Source organism: Macaca nemestrina, chromosome 15, assembly GCF_043159975.1.
Source record: "Macaca nemestrina isolate mMacNem1 chromosome 15, mMacNem.hap1, whole genome shotgun sequence".
In the NCBI taxonomy this organism is placed as follows: Eukaryota; Metazoa; Chordata; class Mammalia; order Primates; family Cercopithecidae; genus Macaca; species Macaca nemestrina.
The window spans coordinates 87689556-87714945 of record NC_092139.1 but is presented as its reverse complement, the minus strand read 5'-3'; the positions used below and the strand labels follow the sequence as shown (position 1 = coordinate 87714945).

At 55.4% G+C, this 25390-nt stretch overlaps 1 protein-coding gene and 1 long non-coding RNA gene across 3 annotated transcripts in view; one reads left to right on the top strand and one right to left on the bottom strand.

The window, feature by feature from the left end:
* LOC105480665 (HIC ZBTB transcriptional repressor 2) overlaps positions 1–24647 on the top strand; it is a 37448-nt gene extending 12801 nt beyond the window's left edge. The window contains exons 2-3 of one of the 2 annotated variants that reach the window (XM_071080048.1): positions 13959–14057; positions 16213–24647. In XM_071080048.1, coding sequence (XP_070936149.1) covers positions 14032–14057; positions 16213–18034 — 1848 coding nt within the window. In that variant the 5' untranslated portion in view covers positions 13959–14031 and the 3' untranslated portion in view covers positions 18035–24647. Of the gene's footprint in view, positions 1–12585; positions 14058–16212 lie in introns of those variants that run through there. The other variant, XM_011739754.3, reaches the window with a different exon arrangement.
* The window catches only part of LOC139358666 (uncharacterized), a 22420-nt gene continuing 20000 nt past the window's right edge, over positions 22971–25390 (bottom strand). Inside the window, exon 3 of the long non-coding RNA XR_011613898.1 lies at positions 22971–23106. This is a non-coding gene — a long non-coding RNA (uncharacterized lncRNA). The remainder of the gene's footprint in view (positions 23107–25390) is intronic.

Below are 25390 nucleotides of genomic sequence, written 5' to 3'. Positions count from 1 at the left end.
GAGATACCACGCCTGGCCCATTGAAAGCTTTAAGCAGGGGAGTGGCTTGATGAGATGGGTGTTTGAGAAAGATAACTCAGGGTTATTGGACTCTGAATTGGAGAGTACAGGGACTAGGCGAGGGTTGGCTGGAGGGGTTGCAGAGGGGTGATTGTGTTCTAGATGCTGATATTTTCACTTAGAGTGGCTCTGATTCTGCCCTTCTTTCCCCTGTAGACCTTGGGAGGTTTCCTGGGATTTCTCCCTCCTGGACAACTTCTGTTGAGTTGCCTGCCGCCTCAGGTGTGGAGGCCCCAGGTTCTTTTGCTTTGTATGATTAGGACAGGGTGATATTTTCTGGGTTATCTCTTGTGGGAACTGAGCCCGCCAAAGCCCTCATTTGTGCATTGTTATAGCTGCCCAAGTGTGTGGCCCTGCTGTGTTTGATGGCTGTAGACCAAGTGACCTCTCAGGTGGTGAAAGGGGGGTGCTCTGTGAGTGCACCTCAGCTTTAGCATCTTGGCTTCTCTGTGGATTGGGATTTAGCTCCTCCCTGTACCAGGAAGGTCTCTTTCCTCTTTTTTTTTTCCTCTTTCTTTTCTCTCTCTTTTTTTTTTTTCAATGAGACAGGGTCTCGCCCTGTTGCCCAGTCTGGTCTTGAACACCTGGACTCAAGCGAGCCTCCTGCCTCAGCCTCCCAGAGTGCTCAGATTAGAGGCATGAACCACCGCACCCGACGTTCCTTTCTTTTGAGACTTCTGCACAGAGCAGGCTCAGCTTCCTTAGTAGACTTAGCCATTGAGCTCTAAGAAGTTATTTACAGAGGTGGAAATAGGCCGGGCACGGTGGCTCATGCCTGTAATCCCAGCACTTTGGGAGGCCGAGGCAGGTGGATCACGATGTCAGGAGTTCAAGACCAGCCTGGCCAAGATGGTGAAACCCCGTATGTACTACAAAAATTAGCTGGGTGTGGTGACAGGTACCTGTAATCCCAGCTACTCAAGAGGCTGAGGCAGGACAATCCCTTGAACCCAGGCAGCAGAGGTCTCAGTGAGCTGAGATTGCGCCACTGCACTCCAGCCTGGGCAACAGAGCAAGGCTCAAAACAAACAAACAAACAAAAAAGGTAAATTACATGTATATCTGTGTGTGCACAGTCTTAAAGAACAGAGAGATAAGTAGTGGTAAACTCACTATTGGTTGAATCGTGGGTGTCCCACTGAGCGAGACACAGTTGTTCCCTTGTGGCCACGTAGGAAATAGCCTCCCAAGTTCCTGGGACAGCCCATGCACTTCTCCCTGGCTTATCCCCACTTCCCTCTAGAAGCCAACAGTCTTCTGAATTGTGGGTCAGCCATCCGCTGGGTTTTGTCAGTTTCCCACCTTTGTCTGGATCCTGAAACTGCGAATGGTTTTGGCTGAGTTCGCTGGGAGCCGGGTGCCCTGCACTCTTGGGACACGAGGAGCAACAGTTCCTGTGTTCCCATTCTCCATTTCGGTGTTCAAGGTGGCACTATCCACACATAATCACCTGTCCTACTGGCAGTGAGCATTTGGGTGGTTTTCTGGGTTTTGTTTTTGCTGCCTTCTGAGTAGCTGACTTTTCACCCCCAAGCTATGCTTCTTGAGGCAGAGAAGTGCCAGTTTATTTTGTTTTCTGTCTCTAAATCCAGTTCCTTAATGCACCACTGAGACTCAGTTTAGAAGTGCAGTGAAACTTTGTGAGCATTTTTCTCCCCAAGTCTGAATGGATCCCTCTCTGATTCTTTGAGTTCTTGGGCACTTCTCTGCTAGACACTTTCAAGTTACCTACTGGACAGGATAGACCTTCTTTATAAAGTATCACACTTGGAGGCTTTTCAGGCACAGTGCCATAGATTGTAATATTTTCCATAGCAATTGCCCAATTTTATCTGTAAAAAATTGCTTTTTAAGGCCTGGTACAGTGGCTCACACTTGTAATCCCAACATTTTGGAAGGCTGAGGCAGCAGGATCACTTGAGCCCAGGAGTTCGAGACCAGCTTGGAAAACATAGTGAGACCTCATGTCTACAGAAAATTTTAAAAATTGGCTAGGCATTGGTGGCATGCACCTTTAGTTCCGGCTACTCAAAAGGCTGAGACGGGAGGATCCCTTGAGCCCAGAAATTAGAGGTTGCAGTGAGCTATGATCGTGCCACTGCACTCCAGCCTGGGTGACAGAGAAAGACACAAAAAATCACAAAACTTCCAATGGATACCGAATGTATAACTTTTTTTTTTTTCCTTATTTGGAGTAAAATAACTGGATCCTTGATCGTTGGCTGTAGCTCCTGAGCCATTTGAGGCAATGGGGGGTTTGTGTGTTGATTACCTATGAAGGAACAAGTGGGCTGTTTCCTTCTCCCCAGCAGCTTCCTTTGACCCTAAATCCCTGAGAGCCTCACCCATTTTCTTCTTGGCTTCCTCCCTTTGATATGCCCAGCCGGCTCCTGCCCTAGCTGGCTGCCACCAGGACCTGCTGGAGGTTTTTGCTGGGAATTATTTGGTGTCCTGTTTGAACCTCGCTTGCCGTGCTCCCAAATTTCCTGTTTCTCCTGGGGTTGCCTTTCAGGATTTGCAGAACCCCTTCTCCTTTAGAAGTGTCAATTGGGGCTGGGTGTGGTGGCTCACACCTGTAATCCCAGCACTTTAGGAGGCCGAGGTGGGCGGATCACCTGAGGTTGGGAGTTCCAGGTCAGCCTGACCAACATGGAGAAACCCCGTCTCTACTAAAAATACAAAATTAGCCGGGTGTAGTAGTGCACGCTTGTAATCCCAGCTACTCAGGAGGCTGAGGCAGAAGAATTGCTTGAACCCGGGAGGTGGAGGTTGCGGTGAGCCGAGATTGCGCCATCGCACTCTTCCTGGGCAACAAGAGGAAAACTGTCTCAAAAAAAAAAAAAAAAAGTCAATTGGACCTTAGGACAGCTTAAAAACATTATCAGGTTTTTATCTTTTAGATAGCAGACATGAGTCTGCTCCTCATAAGGATTTACAGTAGTCTCTCTGTTTCCCGTGGGCTCCTGGCTGGCTTGTGTGAGCTCCCTCCTCTAGGATGGGCACTCCATCCTGGACATTGTGGCATTGCCAGCTGTCCTGCCAATGTTCTGCTTCCTGTGTTGCTGTTATTGGTTGGGGGTCCAGGAGAGGTTGCTGCCTGGACTGAGTCTGCTTGCTGATCAGGATGAAGTTGATCTCTGCTTCCCTTCTGAAGGTTTCTGTGCACTGTATTGAATTCAAGGACGTCCTATGTAAGAAGTGTGCATAGCTCCAAGAGTTCTTTACAAATGATATGCCCTTGAAACGAGCATCCAGAGTGAGAAACACAACCCTGGAAGCCCCTCATGTATCCTGAAGCTTTTAGTCACTCTCAACCCCCACCCATATGATTAGTGCTGCCTGCTTTTTTTGAATGTATGCAAATAGAACTGTAACTGTCTTTTTGGCTGTGGCATCTTTGCGCAAAAGTATATTTGAGAGATTCATTTGTGTTGTTTGTAAGTCAAATCATGTGAAATTATCAGCAATCAGCTGTGTTTTTACCCCTAAAAGCTAAATTCATACAGTTCAACCTAAATGTCTGTCCTGTTCACTGCTGGATCATAGTCTCTTCTACCTGCAGCTGCCCCTTCTCAGGGTGGCCATAGGAGTTGTTTTCCAGTGTTGGGCCTTCATGAGTGTGCCTGCCTGTTTGGTGCGCATACGTGTGCATTCTTGTTGGCGTATACCTTGGGTGAGTTTTTGGGCCCACAGCTGGCTAGCTTGCTTGCTTGCTTTATTTATTTATTTAGAGACGAAGTTTTGCTCTTGTCGCCAGGCTGGAGTGCAGTGGCGCAATCTCAGCTCACTGCAACCTCCGCCTCCTGGGTTCAAGTGATTCTCCTGTCTCAGCCTCCCAAATAGCTGGGATTACAGGAGCCTGCCACCGCGCTGGACTAATTTTTGTATTTTTAGTAGAGACGGGGTTTCACCATGTTTGCTAGGCTAGTCTCAGACTCCTGACCTCAGGCGATCCACCCACCTTGGCCTCCCAAAGTGCTGAGATTATAGGCGTGGGCCACCACCCTGGGCCTTGGGCCCACAGCTTTAGATTGTACCATCCAAGGGTTTTCTAAACCATGTGAGTTTTCTGGCCAGGTGCAGTGACTCATGCCTATAATCCCAGTACTTTGGGAGGCTGAGGTGGGCAGATCACTTGAGGCCAGGAGTTGGAGACCAGCCTGGCCAATATGGTGAAATGCCATCTCTGTGGAAAATACAAAAGTTATCTGGGTGTGATGGCGCACTGCCCTCCTCTGTAATCCCAGCTACTTGGGAGGCTGAGGCAGGAGAATTGCTTGAACCCGGGAGGCGGAGATTGCAGTGAGCCGAGATCTTGCCACTGCACTCCAGCCTGGGTGACAGAGCAAGACTCTCTCTCAAGAAAATAAAAAATTATAAAGCATGTGAGACTTCTGGTTGCCTTATTGCCTTTCCAACATTTGGTGTTACCTTTTTCCTGATAGGCTTTGACGTTCTTATTCTTTCTAGAACAGTCCTGTTCTGTTTAAAAACATCCCCGTTTCCCTTTCATCCCTGGGAGATACTATTTTAGCCTTTGTTTGGCTAATCAAAATCCCATCTTTAGTGTCTGTTGTTGAATTTTTGTGTTTTTGTTATTTTGGATTCGCTTTCAGCATGTCATCTCAGTCTTGTCCCAGCCCAGGGGGTCAGGCGGTATTGTGTACAGACAGTGCAGCGGCTCCTTAATGCCAGTTGCCGAGCCTTTGCCAGGCCTGGAGAACTGCATAGGTGCAGGACTGCCAGTAGTTCTTCCTGCTCTTCAATCATTGAAATGTTTTCTTTTATGAAGTAATGATGGTAGAAGATGATAGGGTTTCTGTTTGTTTCTAATTCTAGTCTTTACTTGGCATTAAGAAATTGTTAGCTGCTAGGGTTGATTTTGAAACTGTGAAGTTGGAGAGTCTCTCCTGGAGCCGTGGGCTGGATGGCTGCAGCTCTGTGACTCAGCTGTGCTGGGTGCTTCCCTTTGGGGCTTAGTTACCTCGTTTTAAGGTGTCCCTGGGGTGAGAGAGATGATCATGATAGTGCCTTCCACCTGGGCGGCCCAGGCTTTCCTCGCCCATTTAGTGCCTTGCATGTAGAATTTCCACCTATGGTCTGCTGTGCTGCCATTGCTTGTCCTCCTTCCCTGCCACACAGAGCTGTGTTCTCTGTCTGCCACTCATGCCTGCTTCTCTGATCAGAGTTTGTGGAACCCTCAGGCATGGTCACCATTCTGGTACCTGTGGTAACAGGCTTAGCCTTGGTGTGGCACATTCTAGGTCTACCGTTTGTATTCACCAGCCTGTGAGCTTGTGTACATGGGACATGTGTCTTCGTTTTGGGGGCCTTCTCCTTCCACTTGATGCCCATCCCTTAAGCATTTACTCCTTGTAGAGCACTTGGCTTTCAAGCCATGGAGAGCTTTCCAATCAGTGGTGTCCAGGTAAAAACAAAAGAAGGAAAAAAAGCTTCTAACCTAGCCCTTCTCAGACTTGACTGTGTGTTTGAGCCCCCAGGGTTCTGGTGGTTAGAGCTGGATGGAGCCTGAGCGTCTGCATTTCTAACAAGATCCCTGGTGGTGCTGCTGCTGTTTCTTGGGTCATGGCCAATGAGCAAGAAGAGCAGGGAAGTGGGCTGGAGAGGACTGCAGAAACCAGCACAGGGCCCGTTTTGCCTCTTGACATACGTGGCTGCCAGATTCCTGCCTTTTCCTCACCTACTAGGAACAGCAGCTGTACATCCTCTAGTGGTCTTGCATGGGCTCCTGCTCTGTGGCTGCCAGCAAGCCTTTTACCCCCACACTCAGGTCCCTCTTGGGAGGCAGGGTGGTGTTGGAATGGAGTTTGGAGGTGAGCACAGCATTCGTAGTAACTATCACAATCTTAAATTGTTATTCTGCTTCTTTTTTTTGAGACAGAGTCTGACTCTGTCACCCAGGCTGGAGTGCAGTGGTGCGATCTAGGCTCACTGCAAGCTCCGCCTCCCAGGTTCAAGCAATTCTCCTGCCTCAGCCTCCGGAGTAGCTGGGACTACAGGTGCGTGCCACCACACCCGGCTAATTTTTTGTATTTTTAGTAGAGACGGGGTTTCACAGTGTTAGCCAGGATGGTCTTGATCTCCTGACCTCATGATCCGCCCGCCTCAGCCTCCCAAAGTGCTGAGATTACAAACCGTGCCTAGCTGTTATTGTGCTGCTGCTTTTTTTTTTTTTTTTTTTTTTTTTTTTGAGACAGAGTCTCGCTCTGTTGCCGGGGCTGGAGTGGAGTGGCCGGATCTCAGCTCACTGCAAGCTCCGCCTCCCGGGTTTATGCCATTCTCCTGCCTCAGCCTCCCGAGTAGCTGGGACTACAGGCGCCCACCACCTCGCCCGGCTAGTTTTTTGTATTTTTTTTTTAGTAGAGACGGGGTTTCACCATTGTAGCCAGGATGGTCTCGATCTCCTGACCTCGTGATCCGCCCGTCTCGGCCTCCCAAAGAGCTGGGATTACAGGCTTGAGCCACCGCGCCCGGCCTATTCCGCTTCTTAAAGCAGTGTTCCCCTGCCTCTCTCCAATATCCTGTCTCAGAACTCTCAGCCAGATGGTGCTAGGGCCCCAGGCCCTCCTTGGTGCCAGCCCTAGCAGGGGAAATCAGCTGCAGGCCTCCAAGGTCTTCCTGGCCTCGCTCCTTGCTGGCTCCAAACCCGGAAGTGATGAGAGTGAGGGGACCAAGGCTGTAGCTTCTGGGGAAGCACAGTTTGGAGGCATCTTCGGTCCAGCTCTCCTCTCAGCAGCCCATTCTAGCCTTTTCCTTGTGCTGGAGTGTTAGCCTGTGCTTCCTCACCTCTCAGAAGGGACAGTACACATGGGCGGGTGGCTCGGACCATGCAGGGCTCGGCCCTGCTGTGGGCAGCACGAGGTTGTCAGTAGGACCCATGGGCATTTCAGAACAGGCTTGGGAAAGTCACCGGGCTGGGGTGGATGCTACCTTCCTCACTCTAGGCCACAGGGCTGGCCTGAGGAGCAGAGAAGGAGGAGGCCAGCCTCAGGTCCCAATTGCTGCATCACCAATGTGTTGAGTGGAACCCGAGTGTTTATTTTGTAGAAGCTGCATTGGAGAGAGCTGGGCTCCTGGCATTTGTGGAGCCTGTTGCTTTCCAGGAGGATGGTCTGGGAGAAGAGCCAGGAGCTGCTGGCCGGCATCCAGGTCTAGGCTGGATTGCATGGCTGGGCTTGCCCAGAGCAGTGAGCCCCACCCACCACCAGCCCATGCCTGGAGGGACAGGGAAGGAGGTCATGGAGGGTGGGGGTGTTCCCAGAGGAGCAGCAAGCTCCACCTGGGCCTCCAAAGCAGGCTGCGTGATTGGGGCCCCACCTTGTCACTTCTGATGAAGGAGCCAGGCAGACCCCATGCCCTCACAGTGAGTTTGGGAGAATGCACCCAGGTGAGGCCCTGCTGTGGATATGCAGGTGGTGCTGGGGGGTGGGGGGGGTGGGGGAGTGAGGCTGGAGGTGCAGACTGAGTCCCTCCTCCTGGCACACCAGTGCATAGAGGGCAGTGCCTCCTGTGACTCCCCCAAGCAGCTTGGCAGTTGGAAACCCTGTGTGAGTGGCATCCCTGGCCCTGCCTGCATTAGGGTGGGGTCGTCAGACTACAGCTCTGGAGTCAGGCTTTGAGTCCTCACTTTGCTACCTACATGCTCTTGTGACCCTGGGCAAGTTGCTTAACCCCCAAGAACCTTTAATTTCTTATCTGAAACTGCAGAGATAACGCCCCGCCCAATGGGCCTGTGGGAAGATTGAGGAGATCAGACCTGCCCACACATGGGCTACCATCTCATACAGGGCTGTGGCGGTGGGCGAGGTGCAGCCTTGGCCCCTTGGAGCTATCTCTTGTTTACCAAGTCTTCCTCAGGGAGGACTCCAGGCCATAGGGATAGGATGAACAAAGTCCTGGGCTTGTGACTGTGCAGGGTTGGTTGGTCTGTCCAGGGGCTGGGCCTTGGGGCGCTTCTAGATCCTGGCTGCCTCCTGCCTGGTTGCCTTGTGCCCTCCAGTCTCTCCCATGGCTTAGGGGCCCCTGGGAAGAGGCTGAGCTCACACAGGGCCACCCCTTGCAGCTGCATCTGTCCCAGCCACACCTGAAGTTATGAGGTGACTATAGTTGGGGGTTGGTCTGGGACCAGGGCCGATCTGACCTTAGACTTAAGTTTGGGAGGAGTGGCAGCAAGTCTGGGGCTCTCTCTGATCCTGGTCAGATGTACTTAGACCTCTGGGATGTGGAAGTTGCCTGGTGGCCCTGCCCTGCCCAGCATGGCTTCTCAGCCTGGTGGCCCTGCCCTGCCCAGCATGGCTTCTTAGCCTGGCGTGCTTGTCCCTCCCACCTGACAGTGGAGCTTGGGCGGGCCGTGGGCGGCCCTGCTCACTCTCAGCTGTCTTGGCGTCAGCTGGAGGGTTCCCATTTCACTGTTACTTTTGTTTAGGCTGGGAGGTGGTTAAGGTGCTGCTCCTTGGGGGTGGGCTGGAGGGAGCTTCTCCTCAGTCCTCCAGTATAGCTCCAGGCCTCATGCAGGAAGCCCCTTTCTGGGGAAGTTAGGGATGGCTTCCGGGGAGGAAGGTGGATGAGAAGGATCCTAGGAGGGCTAGGCGGGGTGGCCTGCTTGGGGCGGCGCCCTTTCCTGGTCTTCACCCTTCTCCCCCAGGCCTCCCTCCTGGCTGGGTGTGAGCCAGAAGTTTCAGTCTGGGTGCCTGTGCTGGCCTCCAGGAGGGCACGTTCTGCCTGTAGGAGCCAGACACTGAAGGCGGGTATCATGTAGCTGAGACCACACCCTGAGTTTGACCCCCACTTGTGGGCCTGGAGGTGGGCGTGAGATGTGTTCCTGTCTCCCAGAGGCAGGGCCTCCAGAAGGAGCCATGTGGGGGCCCAGCACCTGGAGCGATTCTGAATGCCTGGCTTCTTGGAGGCCAAGGCTCTAGGCAAGGTGGGTGTCCAGGCTGGGTTGGGGCAGTGCCTCTCAGATTGGGGGCTGGAGTTCTCTGCTTTCTGCCTCCGCAGGGATCACTTTTATCTGAAAACCTCCTCTCTTCTGGCCTTTGAAAGATGCTGACCAGAGCACACTCTCCTGCCTTTTATTGGGTGCTTAGAAAAAAGGCCTTGAGGTGACCCTGTTCTAGCCTCCCCATGGGCCCCTGCAGCCACGTGGACTGACCAGAGGCTCTACACGCGGGCAGGTGTGGCCTGACCTCGCATAGGATCATGGACTAGTGGGTCCCCCAATGGGGGGCTGCTTCGAGTGTCAGGAGGCAGTGAGGGGTGCACAGTGCCCTGCCCTCTGCCACCCCCATTGGCTATTTGGCTGGTCTGCATTTGGGGAGCGAGTAGAGGGATCCAGAGTGCAGGGTGGTCTTGGCCTGGGGCTTTTGACTGCCCTCTGGAGATGCTCTGAGGGCCACCCAGCTGGGGAGCAGCTGGGAGGGACAGGAACCTGTTCCCGCTGTGGCATCTTTGCCCTTCCAAGCTGTTTCCCCGTCGCCCTTGGTCTCTGTGCCAGTTGGAAAATTGAGAACTAATCCCCTGGGTGGTCTGGAAATCATTAGTGAGAAGGGGGTGTCCTGTGCCCAGGGCTGCAGATGACATGTCCCTCCACACTTTCAGCCCCAGGTTTTCCTACCTCGTGGGGAGGTGAGAGGTCGGGGTGAGTGCTGGGTTTGAGGCTCAGCTGTGCTGTGTGAAGATGAGAGGGTCCCACCTCATCACATGGACAGAACACACAGGCTCCTGGGTGGCCCTGAGGGTCCAGTGACACAGCACATGGTAGGGCATACAACAGTGCCCAGTAAATGTTAGCTGGTGGTGTTTCCAGGAGGGAACAGGGTATCGTGCTGAGTTTCTGAACTGGGAATGTCCTGTGAAAGCCTCTGTCTGGAAGTTTCATTGGAAGTACAGTTTACATGCAATTAAGTGCCTAAAATTGTATTTTCATTCACCTTAACCCAGACTCCCAGCAAGATAGAGAGCTGCCCTCACCCCAAAGAGTTTCTCATGCCCCATCCTGGATAGTCCTGTCAGGGCCAGGCAGTGGTGGGCATTTGTCCCTCACCCCATCCTGGGCAGTCCTCACCTGTCCCTCCTGCTGTGGTTTTTACCCTCAGTCCGTTTTGCCTATTCTAGAACTTAATGTAAATGGAGTCATGCAGTCTGTACTCGTGCAAAAGGCTTCTTGTACTCAGTGCCATGACTGTGAGGTTCATCCATGTCTCTGCATCATTTCTGCCCTTTGTATTTTTGGCCGGGCGCGGTGGCTCACACCTGTAATCCCAACACTTGGGGAGGCCGAGGTGGGCTGATCACGAGGTCAGAAGATCGAGACCATCCTGACTAACACGGGGAAACCCTGTCTCTACTAAAAATACAAAAAATTAGCTGGACATGGTGGCAGGCGCCTGTAGTCCCAGCTACTTGGGAGAATGGCATGAACCCGGAAGGCTGAGCTTGCAGTGAGCCAACATCACGCCACTGCACTCCAGCCTGGGGGACAGAACGAGACTCACTCCATCTCAGAAAAAAAAAAAAAAAGTAATACTTTTTAAAAATGTTGAGTATTGCTCAAGCCTGTAATCCCAGCACTTTGGGAGGCCGAGGCGGGTGGATCACAAGGTCAGGAGATCGAGACCACAGTGAAACCCCGTCTCTACTAAAAATACAAAAAATTAGCCGGGCGCGGTGGCGGGCGCCTGTAGTCCTAGCTACTCAGGAGGCTGAGGCAGGAGAATGGCGTGAACTCAGGAGGCGGAGCTTGCAGTGAGCCGAGATCGCGCCACTGCACTCCAGCCTGGGCAACAGCGTGAGACTCCGTCTCAAAAAAAAAAAAAAATGTTGAGTATTACAGAAATGAATATAACATGCAGATACCATGGTTTTTTTATAATCCCAGTCCCACAGATAATCTTATTTAGCAGTTGGATATGTGTGTCCCCAAGGTTTTTATTGCCACAGAATGGACTTGCTGGGCCGGGTAGGCTCTGACTGGGCCTTGGGCTGCCTTACTGTAAGTTCCTTGAGGGTGAACAGAGCGGGGGTGGGGCTGCTGTGGCTGGTCCAGCTCTGCAGGGCTTGGGCATGTGCCACCAGTGGCTTGAGAGACTGGAGTGTTCCAGCCCCCTAGTGCCTGCCTGGGCCCTGGGCCTGCCCTCAGTGTTCGGGGACATGGCTTTCTGGCTTTTTAGTGGCAGGCACTGGGAGGGGAAGGAAAGGAGAGCAGTTACGTGTTGACAGTTCCGTAAACAGGGCTGTGCATCTGCTCTAACAGAAGGCCTGGGAAGGTAACCCAGAGGCTTTGGGTTCCTTCCTGCAGACCTTCTGGGCTCCCCAGAGAGAGCTGGCCCTCACTCCAGCTGCTGGGGTTCTTGCCCTTCCCAGCTGGGGCCAGTCCATCTACAGGGGGAATCTTGAAGCTGAGGGATCCTAACTGGGGAGATAGTTTCTGTGCTACCCTTCTTGCCTCTCCCCTGGACCCCTGAAGGCTCTGTCCCAGGGAGGCGACGGGTCACAGCCTTAGGCGAATGCCCAGCTGGCCCCGATAGCCCAGGCCTGCTGCCCCACTGCCCCAGATCCTGGGCGTCCTGGGAGCTAGCGTTCTGGCGGGGCAGTAGGCCAGGGCTGGGCGTGCTAGCCTTGGGGCTGATAGGCCTGCTGCCCGGGCCTGCTGCCAGGGGCTGCTGGGTGCCAGGCGGCATCCTCATCGCAGCCTGCAGTCAGCTGCTGCCAGGGCTGGGCACCAGCATCCGGGCCAGCGCCCAGAGCTGTGTTTCTAGTTACCTGGCACTCCCCAGGCGGGGTCCTCCAGGGTAGGCGCTTGCTGTTTCATGCCCAGCGGTGAGCGGGTAGGGCAGAGCTCTGTGGCTGAGAAGGAAAGAGCAGTGCTTAGTAGGGGTTTTGCAGCAGAATGGCGTGTGCCACCCCCCACCCCTGCATGGGGTGAGGCTGCATTGCTGCTTGCAGACACAGTGGTGGCCTAGACGTGGCCCAGACTCAGCCCAGCTGGTGTAGATGGCAGGCATGGTGGCATTGTGCTTGCTGTGAACTTTCTGCAGGTGGCTCTGACACCCTTGCCTCAAGTGGAGGGCGCAGGGAGGAGCCCTGCCCTGTTCTGTGTGACAGCTGACCCAGCCTGGGGCCATCCTTCCTTGGTGGAGAGACCTAGTCCTAGCCTGGGCTTGTGAAGTGCCTGTCAGGGCCAGGCAGTGGGCACTGATGGAGGGTGTTCCCACCCCCATGGCACTCAGGTGCCCCCCAGTCCTGTTCTACCACCCACTCCCTGCGCGGCATCCAGTAGCTGGCCTGGCCTCTGGCAAAGTCAGGTGACCCCTGGTTGCGGAGTTTGGCAGACGCTCTGCCCAGCAGGGCTCTGGTTGACTGGGTCCTGAGGGGCAGTGGTTGGGGAGCAGGTAAAGTGGCACAGGGCTGGATGATGGTGTCTGATTGTCTCCAGTGTGCCACCGAGACCCTCTATCCAGTTTTCTTTTTTTTTTTTTTTTTTTTTTTTTTGAGACGGAGTCTCGCTTTGTCGCCCAGGCTGGAGTGCAGTGGCCGGATCTCAGCTCACTGCAAGCTCCGCCTCCTGGGTTTACGCCATTCTCCTGCCTCAGCCTCCCGAGTAGCTGGGACTACAGGCGCCCGCCACCTCGCCCGGCTAGTTTTTTGTATTTTTAGTAGAGACGGGGTTTCACCATATTAGCCAGGATGGTCTCGATCTCCTGACCTCGTGATCCGCCCGTCTCGGCCTCCCAAAGTGCTGGGATTACAGGCTTGAGCCACCGCGCCCGGCCTCTATCCAGTTTTCTGACTGCTCCTGCCAGTGTTTCAGTGGCCCCTGCCTGACTGGCCTCAGCCCAGCGTTAGCCCACCAGGTCCAACCCTCGCTAACTATCACCCTTGGGCTTCCTGCCAACAGAGCTGGTTCTGCTGCCCTCTGGGCCTTTGGTGGGGTCCTGGACCAGCCATGCACCCCTCCCCTCACACCCCCCACCCAGAGGGGAGCTGCACTAGGGGCTGGAGAGACAGCTGGCCAGCTTCAGCCTAGGCCTCCCAACCCTGGGCCGGCACCCCGGGTCTGGTCACATTCCTGAGGGACCTGCTGAGCCTCCCTGGCCCTGGGGGTGGAGTGGGGGAAGGGGAAACGGAGACGGGCCACTGCACGCCCCCTCCCTGACCCCGGCTCTGTTCCATGGAGGCCCAGGCTGGCAGGTGTGGGGTGCAAGGACCCACCACCTCAGGATCCCCCCTCCCTCAGGACCCAGAGCTCTGGGGGTAGGAGGGAGCCCGCCCTTTGCTGGTGGCAGCTGCCCAAGGGTTTGGTGGGCCGGTATTGAAAGCCCAGGCCTGCAGCTTGGGCGAGCCCTTAGGCAGTGAAACCTCTGGAGAGGGAAGGCCATGTGGTCTGGCTAGGGGGCTGGGCCCTCTGGGCAGGGAGGGGGTAAGAGTAGATCAGGAAGGGAAGGAACAGGGGAGCCAGAAGCGGTTGAGACTGGTTCTTATAAATAGCTTTGCACAAGTGGCTCCAATTTTGACCTTTTGTTATGTAAATGTGACCAGCCTGGGAAGGGCCCTGCCCAGGCCTCCTGCCACCACACCCACAGGCCAGGAATTGTGTGTCTGCCACCAGCGCCCCCTGGCCTAGGTGACCCCTGGGTGTCCATAATCACCTTGTGTGTATTAGAGGGGGAGGTATCGCACCCTCTGAACTCCCTAGACCTGTTCCCTGGTCTTTACTTTTCCTGGTTGTCAGAAGGGACAACTGTGGCTCTGTGGCCACAGTCTCCTGCTGGGCTGCCCCTGGTGCCCCAGCCAGAGACCCCCAGGTGCTTCCCTTCATCGCCCTTCCCTCTCTTCGCTGATGGCTGTCTGGGTGACTGTGTTCGTCTTCTCTTCCCCAGGTGACCAGGCATTGATGCGCCCCCAGGAAGGCCACGCGCGCAGGAGGCCCCCCCGCCGCTGGCTGCTGCTCACATGGTGTCTGGGCCCTTGGCATTCCGGTGAGGCGCAGGGGAGGGAGGACCGCCACTGGCCCCTTTCCCCGGAGCTCTCTGGGTGGCGCACAGCCCCACAGCTCAGCCTCTATCGCTGTCTGACCCGTGGTCCTTTGTGTGCACACAGCACTGGGCAGTGTGGAGGGAGCCTGGGGGCTACTGCCCTCTGCCAGCCCCGTTGCCAGTCTCAGGGTACCAGGTGTCTGGGCGCTGGCAGAGCCGGCACTGATGTTTTCTGGGAGCTAAGCGGCTACCGGGGCCCAGTGTGGAAGCCACACCTTGGGGGCTCTTTGTCCCTGCCTGGTGGATTGAGGGGCCAGGGAGCAGAGGAGGATTGGTTCGTGAAGTCTTCAGCCCGTGAGCACTCTTCTGAGCTGCTGTGGGCTGGGCTGCTAGGCAGAGAGCCCCTGCAGGTGCTTGCTGCCTCTTGCTGTTAGGCTCTGAGTGCCAGTGGTGTTCCAGGCTGTGTTGCGCTCTTGCGTGTTCACATTGAGCTCCGGCACCTTCAGGGGTCTGTGAATGTTAGGGTTTTCCTTTGTCTTTGCAAACAAGGGCAGGCATGGGGCTGGGGAGAGTTTCTGTCATGGGAAGGTTGGGTAGGGTGGGACCCTTTCCAAGGCTCTGCTCTGGGAGGCAGGGCTGGACACTCTGGGAGGGGCAGTAGATCCCAGAGGGCAGTGGCTGAGAGTAGTTCAGCTGCTGAGAGTCTGGACCCTGAACTGTGAGGCTCAGAGCTGCCTGTGGGCCCCGCTGCTCAGTTGTCCAGCAGCCGTGAGTCAGTGAGGAAAGTTCCTGTCTCCACTGGCCCCCTGCCCTGTGGAAGCTTGTGAGCCTGTCCAGGGCACAGGTGGCCACCTGTACACTGGCATGCCTTCCCCAGAACCCTCCTGCTGAGCTGTTCTCTGAGGGGCTCTGGTAGGGGTGAGAGGATGGAGCTGAGGGTACTGTGTTTTGCACTGGGGAGTTGGGCTTAGGGCTGAGGATGGCTTTGAGTCATTCAAAACATTCCAGAGTCATTCTGTACACTGCCGGCCACAGTCCTTGCCTCTTCCCTTGGAGCAGCATTTCTCTCTTCCCCCCTGGGGTCCATCTGGTGCCCACTGTGCACCCGTGTGCGCTGCCCTTGCATTCCCACTGTGGGGTGCCTGGTCCATGGCAGAGGAAGCTGCTCAGTGGGGATGGGAAGCGTGGTGAGGAGCACCCGCTCTCGAAACCCCATGGCTTGCTGCCGCACAAGCAGAAATACACCTGGGCTGGCAGGGTTCCTGCAGAGACCAGTGGCGTCGGTGTGTTTCTTGCTTACTGAATTCGGTTAGCGCCTGTGCCAGTCTGTGTGACGGAGGCCAGCTGGCCAACTTTCCTAGGCCCAGATGGCGCTGCCCTTCCTAGAGAGGATGGAGGGTTCAGGTGGTGCCAGGTGTTTGGCCCAGACTGCCTTTCCTGCTTGGTACCTGGAAGCCCAGGCTGGGGCAGCACTTGGCACCCGCCCAGAGTGCAAGGTGGCCCAGGGCCTTGGGGAGAGGCGGGGCTGCAGGCCGACTGCAGCATCTGGGAGGCAGCCACGTGACTTCTGGCAAAGCTTGGTCAGCCTCTCAGGTGGCTTGGGAGGCATACCAACAGAGCCAAGGCTGCACACCAGAGGCTGCTGGAAGTTTGATTTGGGCCCTGCCGTATTTCAAAGGGAACATTTAGGTTTGGGGGATTTTTGCCAGCTTTCAAGACAAGCTCCTCTCAGGGAGGTCTCTGCTTTCTTAGGTTTAAAGCCATCTGCTGGTCATTTTTGGGTCCCCTTCTGGTGCCTGAGGGTGTGTCATCGACTTCATTTAGTGTAGAGACAGTAGCCCGGGCTGTGAAACCAAATGCAAATCCCTGTTTCTCTATTTGTCACCTCATCATCCTCCACCTCCGTTTTCTTATTAGTGCAAATGGGGCAGGGGCCTCTGTCCCTTCTCAGTTTGAGTCCTCAGTGAGGGGACACGTATACTACGCCTGCATGCAGGGGGCATTGTGGGCTTATGTGCCGTGTACTGTGCCACAGGGGCTGCTGCCCTGTGTGGGGTAAGTTCTGAGGCACTTTGCCTTGTCGAGCCCCACCCTGCCCTAGAGCCCTGGTCCGAGTGTCCCAGTCATCTGACGCGTGCATGCCTGTTCTTGCCCACAGGTGGTGCGCGTGGGCAGGGCGCGGGGACATGGGGCCCGACATGGAGCTGCCCAGCCACTCGAAGCAGCTCCTGCTGCAGCTGAACCAGCAGAGGACCAAGGGCTTCCTGTGTGACGTCATCATCATGGTGGAGAACTCCATCTTCCGGGCCCACAAGAACGTCCTGGCCGCCAGCAGCATCTACTTCAAGTCCCTGGTCCTGCACGACAACCTCATCAACCTGGACACAGACATGGTCAGCTCCACGGTGTTCCAGCAGATCTTGGACTTCATCTACACAGGCAAGCTGCTGCCCAGTGACCAGCCAGCCGAGCCCAACTTCAGCACCCTCCTTACTGCCGCCAGCTACCTCCAGCTGCCCGAGTTGGCAGCCCTCTGCCGCCGCAAACTCAAGCGAGCCGGCAAGCCCTTTGGCTCTGGGCGGGCGGGGGCTGCCGGCATAGGGCGACCCCCCCGCAGCCAGCGGCTGTCCACAGCCTCCGTCATCCAGGCTCGGTATCACGGGCTCGTGGATGGGCGCAAGGGGGCCCACGCCCCCCAGGACCTCCCGCAAGCCAAAGGCTCAGACGATGAGCTCTTTCTTGGTGGCTCTAACCAGGATAGCGTGCAAGGTCTGGGCCGGGCCGTCTGTCCAGCTGGCGGGGAGGCGGGCCTGGGGGGCTGCAGCAGCAGCACCAACGGGAGCAGTGGGGGCTGCGAGCAGGAGCTGGGCTTGGACCTGTCCAAGAAAAGCCCACCCTTGCCTCCTGCTACGCCAGGTCCCCACCTCACTCTCGATGACCCAGCCCAACTGAGCGACAGCCAACATGGGTCGCCCCCTGCGGCCTCTGCCCCTCCCGTTGCCAACAGTGCCTCTTATTCTGAGCTGGGGGGCACCCCCGATGAGCCCATGGATCTGGAGGGGGCCGAGGACAACCACCTGAGCCTGCTGGAGGCGCCTGGCGGGCAGCCTCGGAAGAGCCTCCGGCACTCCACTCGGAAGAAGGAGTGGGGCAAGAAGGAGCCTGTGGCTGGCTCCCCCTTTGAGCCGAGAGAAGCGGGGCCCAAGGGTCCCTGCCCGGGAGAGGAGGGCGAGGGGGTCGGGGACAGGGTTCCCAATGGTATCCTGGCTGGTGGGGCTGGCCCTAGCGGGCCCTATGGGGAGCCCCCTTACCCCTGCAAGGAGGAGGAGGAAAACGGCAAGGATGCAAGTGAAGATAGCGCGCAGAGCGGGAGCGAGGGGGGCAGCGGCCACGCCAACGCCCACTACATGTACCGGCAGGAGGGCTACGAGACAGTGTCCTATGGGGACAACTTGTACGTGTGCATCCCCTGCGCCAAGGGCTTCCCCAGCTCCGAGCAGCTCAACGCGCACGTGGAGACTCACACGGAGGAAGAGCTGTTCATCAAGGAAGAGGGGGCCTACGAGACAGGCAGTGGGGGTGCCGAGGAGGAGGCCGAGGACCTGTCAGCGCCCAGCGCGGCCTACGCGGCTGAGCCCCGGCCCTTCAAGTGTTCGGTCTGCGAGAAGACCTACAAGGACCCAGCCACGCTGCGGCAGCACGAGAAGACGCACTGGCTGACGCGGCCCTTCCCCTGCAACATCTGTGGCAAGATGTTCACGCAGCGCGGCACCATGACGCGCCACATGCGGAGCCACCTGGGCCTGAAGCCCTTCGCCTGCGATGAGTGTGGCATGCGCTTCACCCGCCAGTACCGCCTCACCGAGCACATGCGTGTGCACTCGGGCGAGAAGCCTTACGAGTGCCAGCTGTGTGGGGGCAAGTTCACCCAGCAGCGCAACCTCATCAGCCACCTGCGCATGCACACTTCTCCCTCCTAGAAGCCAAAGACCCGCGGGCGCCCTCTGCCACCTTGCTCCCCGGGAACCCATGGAAGGAGAAGCGAGGTGATGCAGCGGCAGGGGCGAGACCCTGGGTCCAGTGGAGGCTCCGGGTGGCCCCTCTGGCCCCCACTGCCCACACCCAGAGCTTTAATCGACAGTCTGTACCAAGCAGAGCCGAGAGGAGGGAAGCCAGGGGTCCCAGCCCGTCTACCTCCCCATCCCACCCAGGCCCCCAGCTCCCCGCGGGGGCCACCGCAGGGCCTGTGGGCTGGGTCACGTGGGTCTCGCTGGGACCTGGTCCCTTTGCTGCAGTCGGCTTGGAGAAAGAGGGCAGTGGGACGCTGGCCACGGCCAGGGTGGTGTCAGGAGCAGGCCCCACCCCGCTAGCCGTGTCTGTGTGTGTGCTTGTGTCTGTGCGGGCGCGTGCGGCCCTGGTTCTGCAGGGAACAGGTGCTGGGGGTGCAGATCCCTCCCTCCTTGAGCCAGGGTGGCACTGCTCACTGGCGCTGGGACAGTCAGGGTGACCCCACCGCCTACCTCTCTACAACTAAAGAGCCCTCTGGGCCTGTGTTGCTGTTATTCCTACTGATCTGCTCCTCTGTTTTTCTTTTTGATTTTTGTTCTTTAAACCAAAACAAACAATAGCTTATTTTCTTCCCGCCCCCTCCGGGCTGAGCCTGGGTCTGAAGACTGAATGTAACAGGGGCCGCTGGCCCTCCTGCGCGTCCCCCGGCTCTGGCGCTGCAGGGGTGCTGGTGCGCCACCTCTCCAGGCCCCAGAAGCCCTTCTTGCCCAAAGGCTTCCCTGGTCCCTGAGCCCTGCCTCGGCTGCCTCAGGAGAGAGTGCTTTTCCTGTAGTTTCCAAGGAATATTCTTTGTTTAGAGGTACTTGTTTTTTATTAAGAGAAAAACCAGTGTAACGTTTATGTGACTGTTTGAACTGGAAGGTCTGGGGTTCCGGGGGGTGGGGGGAGGCTGGACTCGATGCCGGGGCCGTCGGTACTCGTTTTCATTTTTGTGTGTGTGCGTGTGTGTGTGTGTGTCTGTGTGGTGTGTGCTGTACGCATGGGCAGACGTTTCGCTTTCCCTGCTTCCTCACTGAACAAGGTGGAGACTTCTGACATTTTGCTACCTCTTGAATTCGTGACAACAATATGTTGGTGACTGGCAGTGGAAGCCCTTGACAAGCGCCCAGGAAGTCGTGTGCAGGAGCCAGCAGGGTGCCGAGTGGCCCAGTGCCTGCAGCTCACCTGTGTTTTCCCTTTGAGCCTTGGGCCACATGCACCCCGAGGGGACCCTGGCAACCCGGGAACGCGAACCTCTGTTTGTGGCATAGGGGAGGGGTGTGAGGCCCCAGCCTGGAGCCAGGTACTGGGTGCTGACGGGAGCCATGAGGAGGGTGGCAGTTCTTTGCAGCTCCCGGCCAGGGTGAGGCAGAAGTGAGCCCTCATCCTGCCACTCCCACCCTCCATTCCTGCAAGAGTTTGAGCTTGAGAGAGCTGACCACAGGGCCCTCTGGGGAACAGGGATTGCACTTCCCTGAGCAGTCCTGGCCCCCGGCCACCGTCTAGGGGCCAACCTCTCGCCCCTCATCTTGGGCTTCCTCAGCCAGCCTCAGATACTTCCATGGGCCCCGAAGTGGGCTCTCAAGGCCAGACCAAGGTTGCTGATCTCAGTCCCACTGTCTTCAGCCAGCTGGAGCTGTGGGGCTGGGCCAGCAGGCTTTATCGTCATCTTGCTTCACCATTTTTTTTTTGTTTTCTCTTTTCATTCTATTTTAAGTTTAGACCAAAAAAATACAGTCATCCCCTACCCCCACCCCTCTAGAGACCCTCCAGCTAGAAACAGAGCCTGAGTTCAGGGACCCAAGTGGGGAGCGGCGTGTTTGGGGTGAGGGAGTCGGGCAGATGAGGCTCCTGGCTGAGCCCTCCCTGTGGTGATCCCAGCCTGAGACGGCCCTTCTTCCCTCCTGGTGGTGGGAAACAGAACTGGGCCCTGGGTCTCAGGTTCCAGCAAGTCAGGCTGGGGACCTGGGGGGAGGAGACCCATGGACTCCACCCTTACTCAGGGCGCCCCCGCTGTCCTGACCCCACCCCACCCCATCAGCACTTAAGCCACGTGACACAAAGTCTGTACTGCACGGGAAATGTGCACACACCTGGCCGTGTGCGTGGCCTCCCGGGCTGTGGGCAGCCGCATCTGTGAGGTGACTTGTGAAAGTAGGTGATTCCTTTGCAGAACTTCAGGGACTGGGAGCAGAGGCCCCTCACTCAACGACGTTTGTGCGACATAGTATTGTACCCACCTTAGTATTGTATCGAGCCTTTTCTGTATTTTAATGAGAAAGCAGAACACTAGTTTCCTATTTAAGACTTTAAGGGTTTTTGGGACAGGGCGGGATTAACACAACATTTGGCTTTGTTTTCTTTTTCCTTTGATTTCCACGTTGGGTGTGTGCGAGTGTGTGTGTGTGGAGATGTTAAGAGCCTCATAAGGAAACTGGGTTATTGGAGGCCAAGGCGGCTTACAGTTCTCTGCGTTTGTCACTTAATTCCTGAATGTTTCGGAGAAACAGGAATCAGAAAATAGCAGATATCATGTAGGAAAGAGAGGATAAACAAAGAAAAAGAAAAAAAAATAAGCTCATACCCAAATTCACAAAGCCTATTTTTTAAACCAAAGCACATTTTGAATGAGTATGGAACCTCCATGGGCTCAGAAAAAAGATACTAATATATTTATCTCATTGTTTACATAAGCTTTTACAGTTTCAGACCTCAGCAGCTGTAAGGCCAGTCCAGGAAACCCTCCCCTGCTGCTGGAAGCCCTTCTGAGTTGGCCCTGGAGTGGTTCACGAGCAGAGAAGGGCAGCCCTGGGACTGGGGAAGGGACTGGAAGCCTCCCTGGAGTCACCTGAACCCTCGTCCCCATTCCCAGGGCCCCTCCAAGCCCAGCTGGCACCAAAGAGCTTGGGCCCGTGCTGACCAACCCCCAAGGCCCTCTGGCCGGACCACGCTGGTCCTGACCAGCTAGCCTACACGGGGATGGCTGTCAGTTCTGGCCACAGGACCTGAGTCTGGGCTTGGGTCCCCTGCTGCTCTGCCCGTGACCCTCGGGGATGGGTTGATGTGAGGGTCCCACTCAAGCCAAAAAGCCGGGACCTTTGCACGGCTCAGTCGACTCTGGTGGGTCCCCAGGAGTGGGGACCCTTAACCCCACCCCAGACAGCAGATGGGGCTGACTGGGTCTGGTCCTTACCAACATAGACGGTGCAAACACTCTTAACAGTGTTGTTTTTGTATCAATATGTTTGTGCAGTGATGAATGTATTTATTTCTCAGACTTAGGGCGAGTGAGCGGGTGGCAGGCCGGGCTCCGCCACTGCACGCTCCCGCCGGACCGAGCCCCAGCAAGGGCTCCTCCAGGATTGCAAAAAAAAAGGAAGAGAAAAGATGAACCTTTAAGCAAATAAGAATCTCAGAGACTTGCAGCATAGCCATACACCTCAGCCTGTGAAATGAGCAATCCGGACCCTCATCGACTTTCCCCACCTCAGGCAGCCATGTGTGTTTCCCGTTCGTCACCACTCGGGGGCGCCGGGCCGCCCACCCACTCCCCCAACCTGTCAGTATTCACTGGGCCTCAGACCCCATGCAGGAGTGCGATCCGGGCTGGGCCGCTGGGCAGGCTGACCCCCTGCCCTCCTGCCGCCATCCTGAGTTGGGGTGAGGCCTGGGCAGCCGGAGGGCAGGGCTCAGGGAGCAGGAGGCTGTATCCGTCCACCCCCCAGGCGTGGGGGACAAAAGCCAAAGGCGCCAGGCCTTAGAGCAGACAAGGACTCTCAGCCCTGGCATGCCCCCTAAAGGGACCAAGGTCCTATTTCCCAGTACCCCGTCGGGGCAGATGTTACTGAACCTGTGAATCAAGATGCCAGGAGTGAGGGGCTGGGGAGGGACCTAACTGGAGCCTCAGTCTGACATTCCACGCCGGGGTAGGGGTGGGCATGAGCGGTGGGAACTGAGGCTGCCCAGGACCCCCTTCCTAGGATGCCCCGGCTTCAGTCACCCCACTTTAACTTTCTACCAGGACCCCCTCCCCCTACCTCACCTTGCTATTTATTGCTGTAATTTATTGACCTCAAAAATGCTGCATAACAGACCTCACTGGGGTAGGGAGGATCCCCAGGGCTCCCACCCTCCACTTGGCGGGCCCCGTGGGGCCAGGTGCTGAGGGGAACCTCTCTACCCCACCCATCACTAGCTTCCCTCTGCCCTCCCCCACCCGGGGGGGGCCCAGGTTGGGCACTGGCTCATTTCTCGCAAATACCTCGAAGGGGAGGGGGGAGGGATGGAGTTATAGCTGTTTTGTTTAATTGGAACTGGAAGAGGGATCATGTTTTGTTTTATGCCCTTCCCAGAAGGGGGGAGGGACACCGGGATCGCACTCCTGTACTGGCCACCGCCGCTGTCACTCGTCACATTGAGTTCATGTCCCTTGAGAGTTTGTATAAATTCAGGTCAGAACTGCAGCTACACAGCTGCCCAGTGTCATAGAAAGAAAAGCAATTCACCAACGACTGATCTCTCCATTCAGAAGTGTGCAGTCTTAATGTACAGCGATGAGAAACTGTTATTTTATGATCTTTTCATTAAAAGCTTGATTGAAAACTGGTGTGGGACCTCCAGTTTCTGCTTTGGCTGTTCTCTAGCAAAGTGACATGGCTTCTAAGTCTTAGGAGGGTGGTGTCTGGGATGGGCATCTGCCTGCCACCATTCAGTGGTGCTTGGTGGTGAGGTGCTTGGTGGGTCCTGGGGGTGTGCACTGGGCCAGTGGACTGGCACTTTGGTGTCAGTATGCTCTTGGGCAGTGTTGGCCTGAGTTAGCTGAGGCTGTCTGGGAAGCAGCAATGTGTGCACAGTTACAGCAGCATGGACCTGGTGACTGGGAAGAGGAGGATGGCTGTCCAGTGCCCGGGACCCCTCATTGGAGCGGCAGAGTTGGGGCTGAGGAAGGGCTGGGGCAAGGCGAGGGCTGTTCCCTTCTGCTCACTGCTACTTCCTGCTGCTTGGCCTGAGGGGAGGGGAGGGAGGAAGGAAAATGGTTAATAATCCCCAGGGACCACCCAGAATGGGGATCCTAGTGTGAAGACCCAGGAGGAGGAGCAGGGATGGAGGGGACTGCAGGCATCCGTGGTGGCTCCTGGCAGCCGGAGATGAACCCAGTGACCCCAGACTCCAGAAGAGCTTGAGCGCAGATACTGTAAGTCTTGGTGAGTTCTGTTCAGTGGATTTAAAATGATTTTTCGGCTTTATCAAAGTAATTCCTGAATAGAATTTAAGTAATTAAGTGGTTCTCAAAAAGGCTTAAAACGAAAACTAGTTTGTCTCCCCAACTCCATCCCATACTATATAATGTGAATCACTTTGAATTATTTTAGCACTTTCTCCTGCATTTATCTCTACGTGTCTAAATAGTATTCTTACACTGCTGTCTTATTCATTCTGTTTTGGAGTCTGGACTTACTATCAATAAGGATTTTAGTTGATTTGTACTCTCTTCTCCCTAATTTATATCCACCAAATAGTTATCAAATGTGTAGTTTGATCTAGAGGTTGGCAAACTTTCTATTAAGTAGTCAGATTGTAAAAAAAAAAAAAATTATATATATTTACATATATATATATATTTACTCCAGCTTTTGTCTAGGCTGGAGTGCAGTGGATCATAGCTTACTGTAACCTCAAACTCCTGGGCTCAAGTGATCCTCCTACCACAGCCTCCCATGTGCTGGGACTGCAGGTGTGAGCTACCACATCCAGCTAATTTTTTTTTGTTTTTGTAGAGACAGGGTCTTGCCATCTTGTTAGGCTAGTGTTGAACTCTTGGCTTTAAGTGAGCCTCTTAACTTGGCCACTGCATCTGGCCTCATTGATGGCTACTTTTGCACTATGACAGAAGGCTAAGTAGTCACAACAGAGATGGTATGACCTGCAGAGCCTGAAATATTTACTATCTGGCAGCCAGATGCGGTGGCTCACACCTGTAATCCCAGCACTTGGGGGGGTTAGGCGGGTGGATCATGAGGTCAGTAGATCGAGGCCATCCTGGTTAACACGTTGAAACCCCGTCTCTACTAAAATACAAAAAATTAAGACCGGGGTGGTGGTGGGTGCCTGTAGTCCCAGCTCCTCAGGAGGCTGAGGCAGGGGAATCGCCTGAACCCAGGAGGCAGAGGCTGCAGTGAGCCGAGATCACGCCACTGCACTCCAGCCTGGTGACAGAGCAAGACTCCATCTCAAAAAAAAAAAAAAAAAAAAATTAGCTGAGCATGGTGGAGTGCACCTATGGTCCTAGCTACTTGGGAGGCTGTGATGGGAAAATCACCTGAGCCTGGGAAGTTGAGGCTGCAGTAAGCTGTGATCGTGGCACAGTACTCTAGCTTGGGCAACAGAGGAGACTCTGTCTCAAAACAAAACAAACAAAAAATCATAAACTTCATTTATAAAAACAGGTGCAGGAAGATGTGATTTGCCAATCTGTCCCTATTGTGATCATTATGTAAATTTGTTTACTTACTGGTAAGCTGGGTAAGATAATGGGTCTTCATCTCCTTTTTTTTTTTTTTTTTTTTTTTTTTTTTTGAGACGGAGTCTCGCTCTGTCGCCCAGGCTGGAGTGCAGTGGCTGGATCTCGGCTCACTGCAAGCTCCGCCTCCCGGGTTCACGCCATTCTCCTGCCTCAGCCTCCCGAGTAGCTGGGACTACAGGCGCCCACAACCGCGCCCGGCTAATTTTTTGTATTTTTAGTAGAGACGGGGTTTCACCATGGTCTCGATCTCCTGACCTTGTGATCTGCCCGCCTCGGCCTCCCAAAGTGCTGGGATTACAGGCGTGAGCCACCGCGCCCGGCCTTCATCTCCTTTTTTGTACAATTTCTTTTTTTTTTTCTTTTTTTGGAGATGGAGTCTTGCTCTGTCACCTAGGCTGGAGTGCAATGGCGCGATCTTGGCTCACTACAACCTCCACCTCCTGGGTTCAAGCGAGTCTCTTGCCTCAGCCTCCCAAGTAGTTGGGATTACAGATGCCCACCACCATGCCTAGCTAATTTTTATATTTTTAGTAGAGAGGGGGTTTTGCCATGTTGGTCAGGCTGGTCTCGAACTCCTGCCTTCCAGAGATCTGCCCGCCTTGGCCCTCAACGTGCTGGGATTACAGGTGTGAGCCACCGTGCCTGGCCTTTTGTACAATTTTTTGTTTTTCTTTTTTCTTTTTGGGACAGGATCTCACTCTGTCACCCAGACTGGAGTGCAGTGGCGCTATCACAGCTCACTGTAGCTTCAACCTGTTTGGCTCAA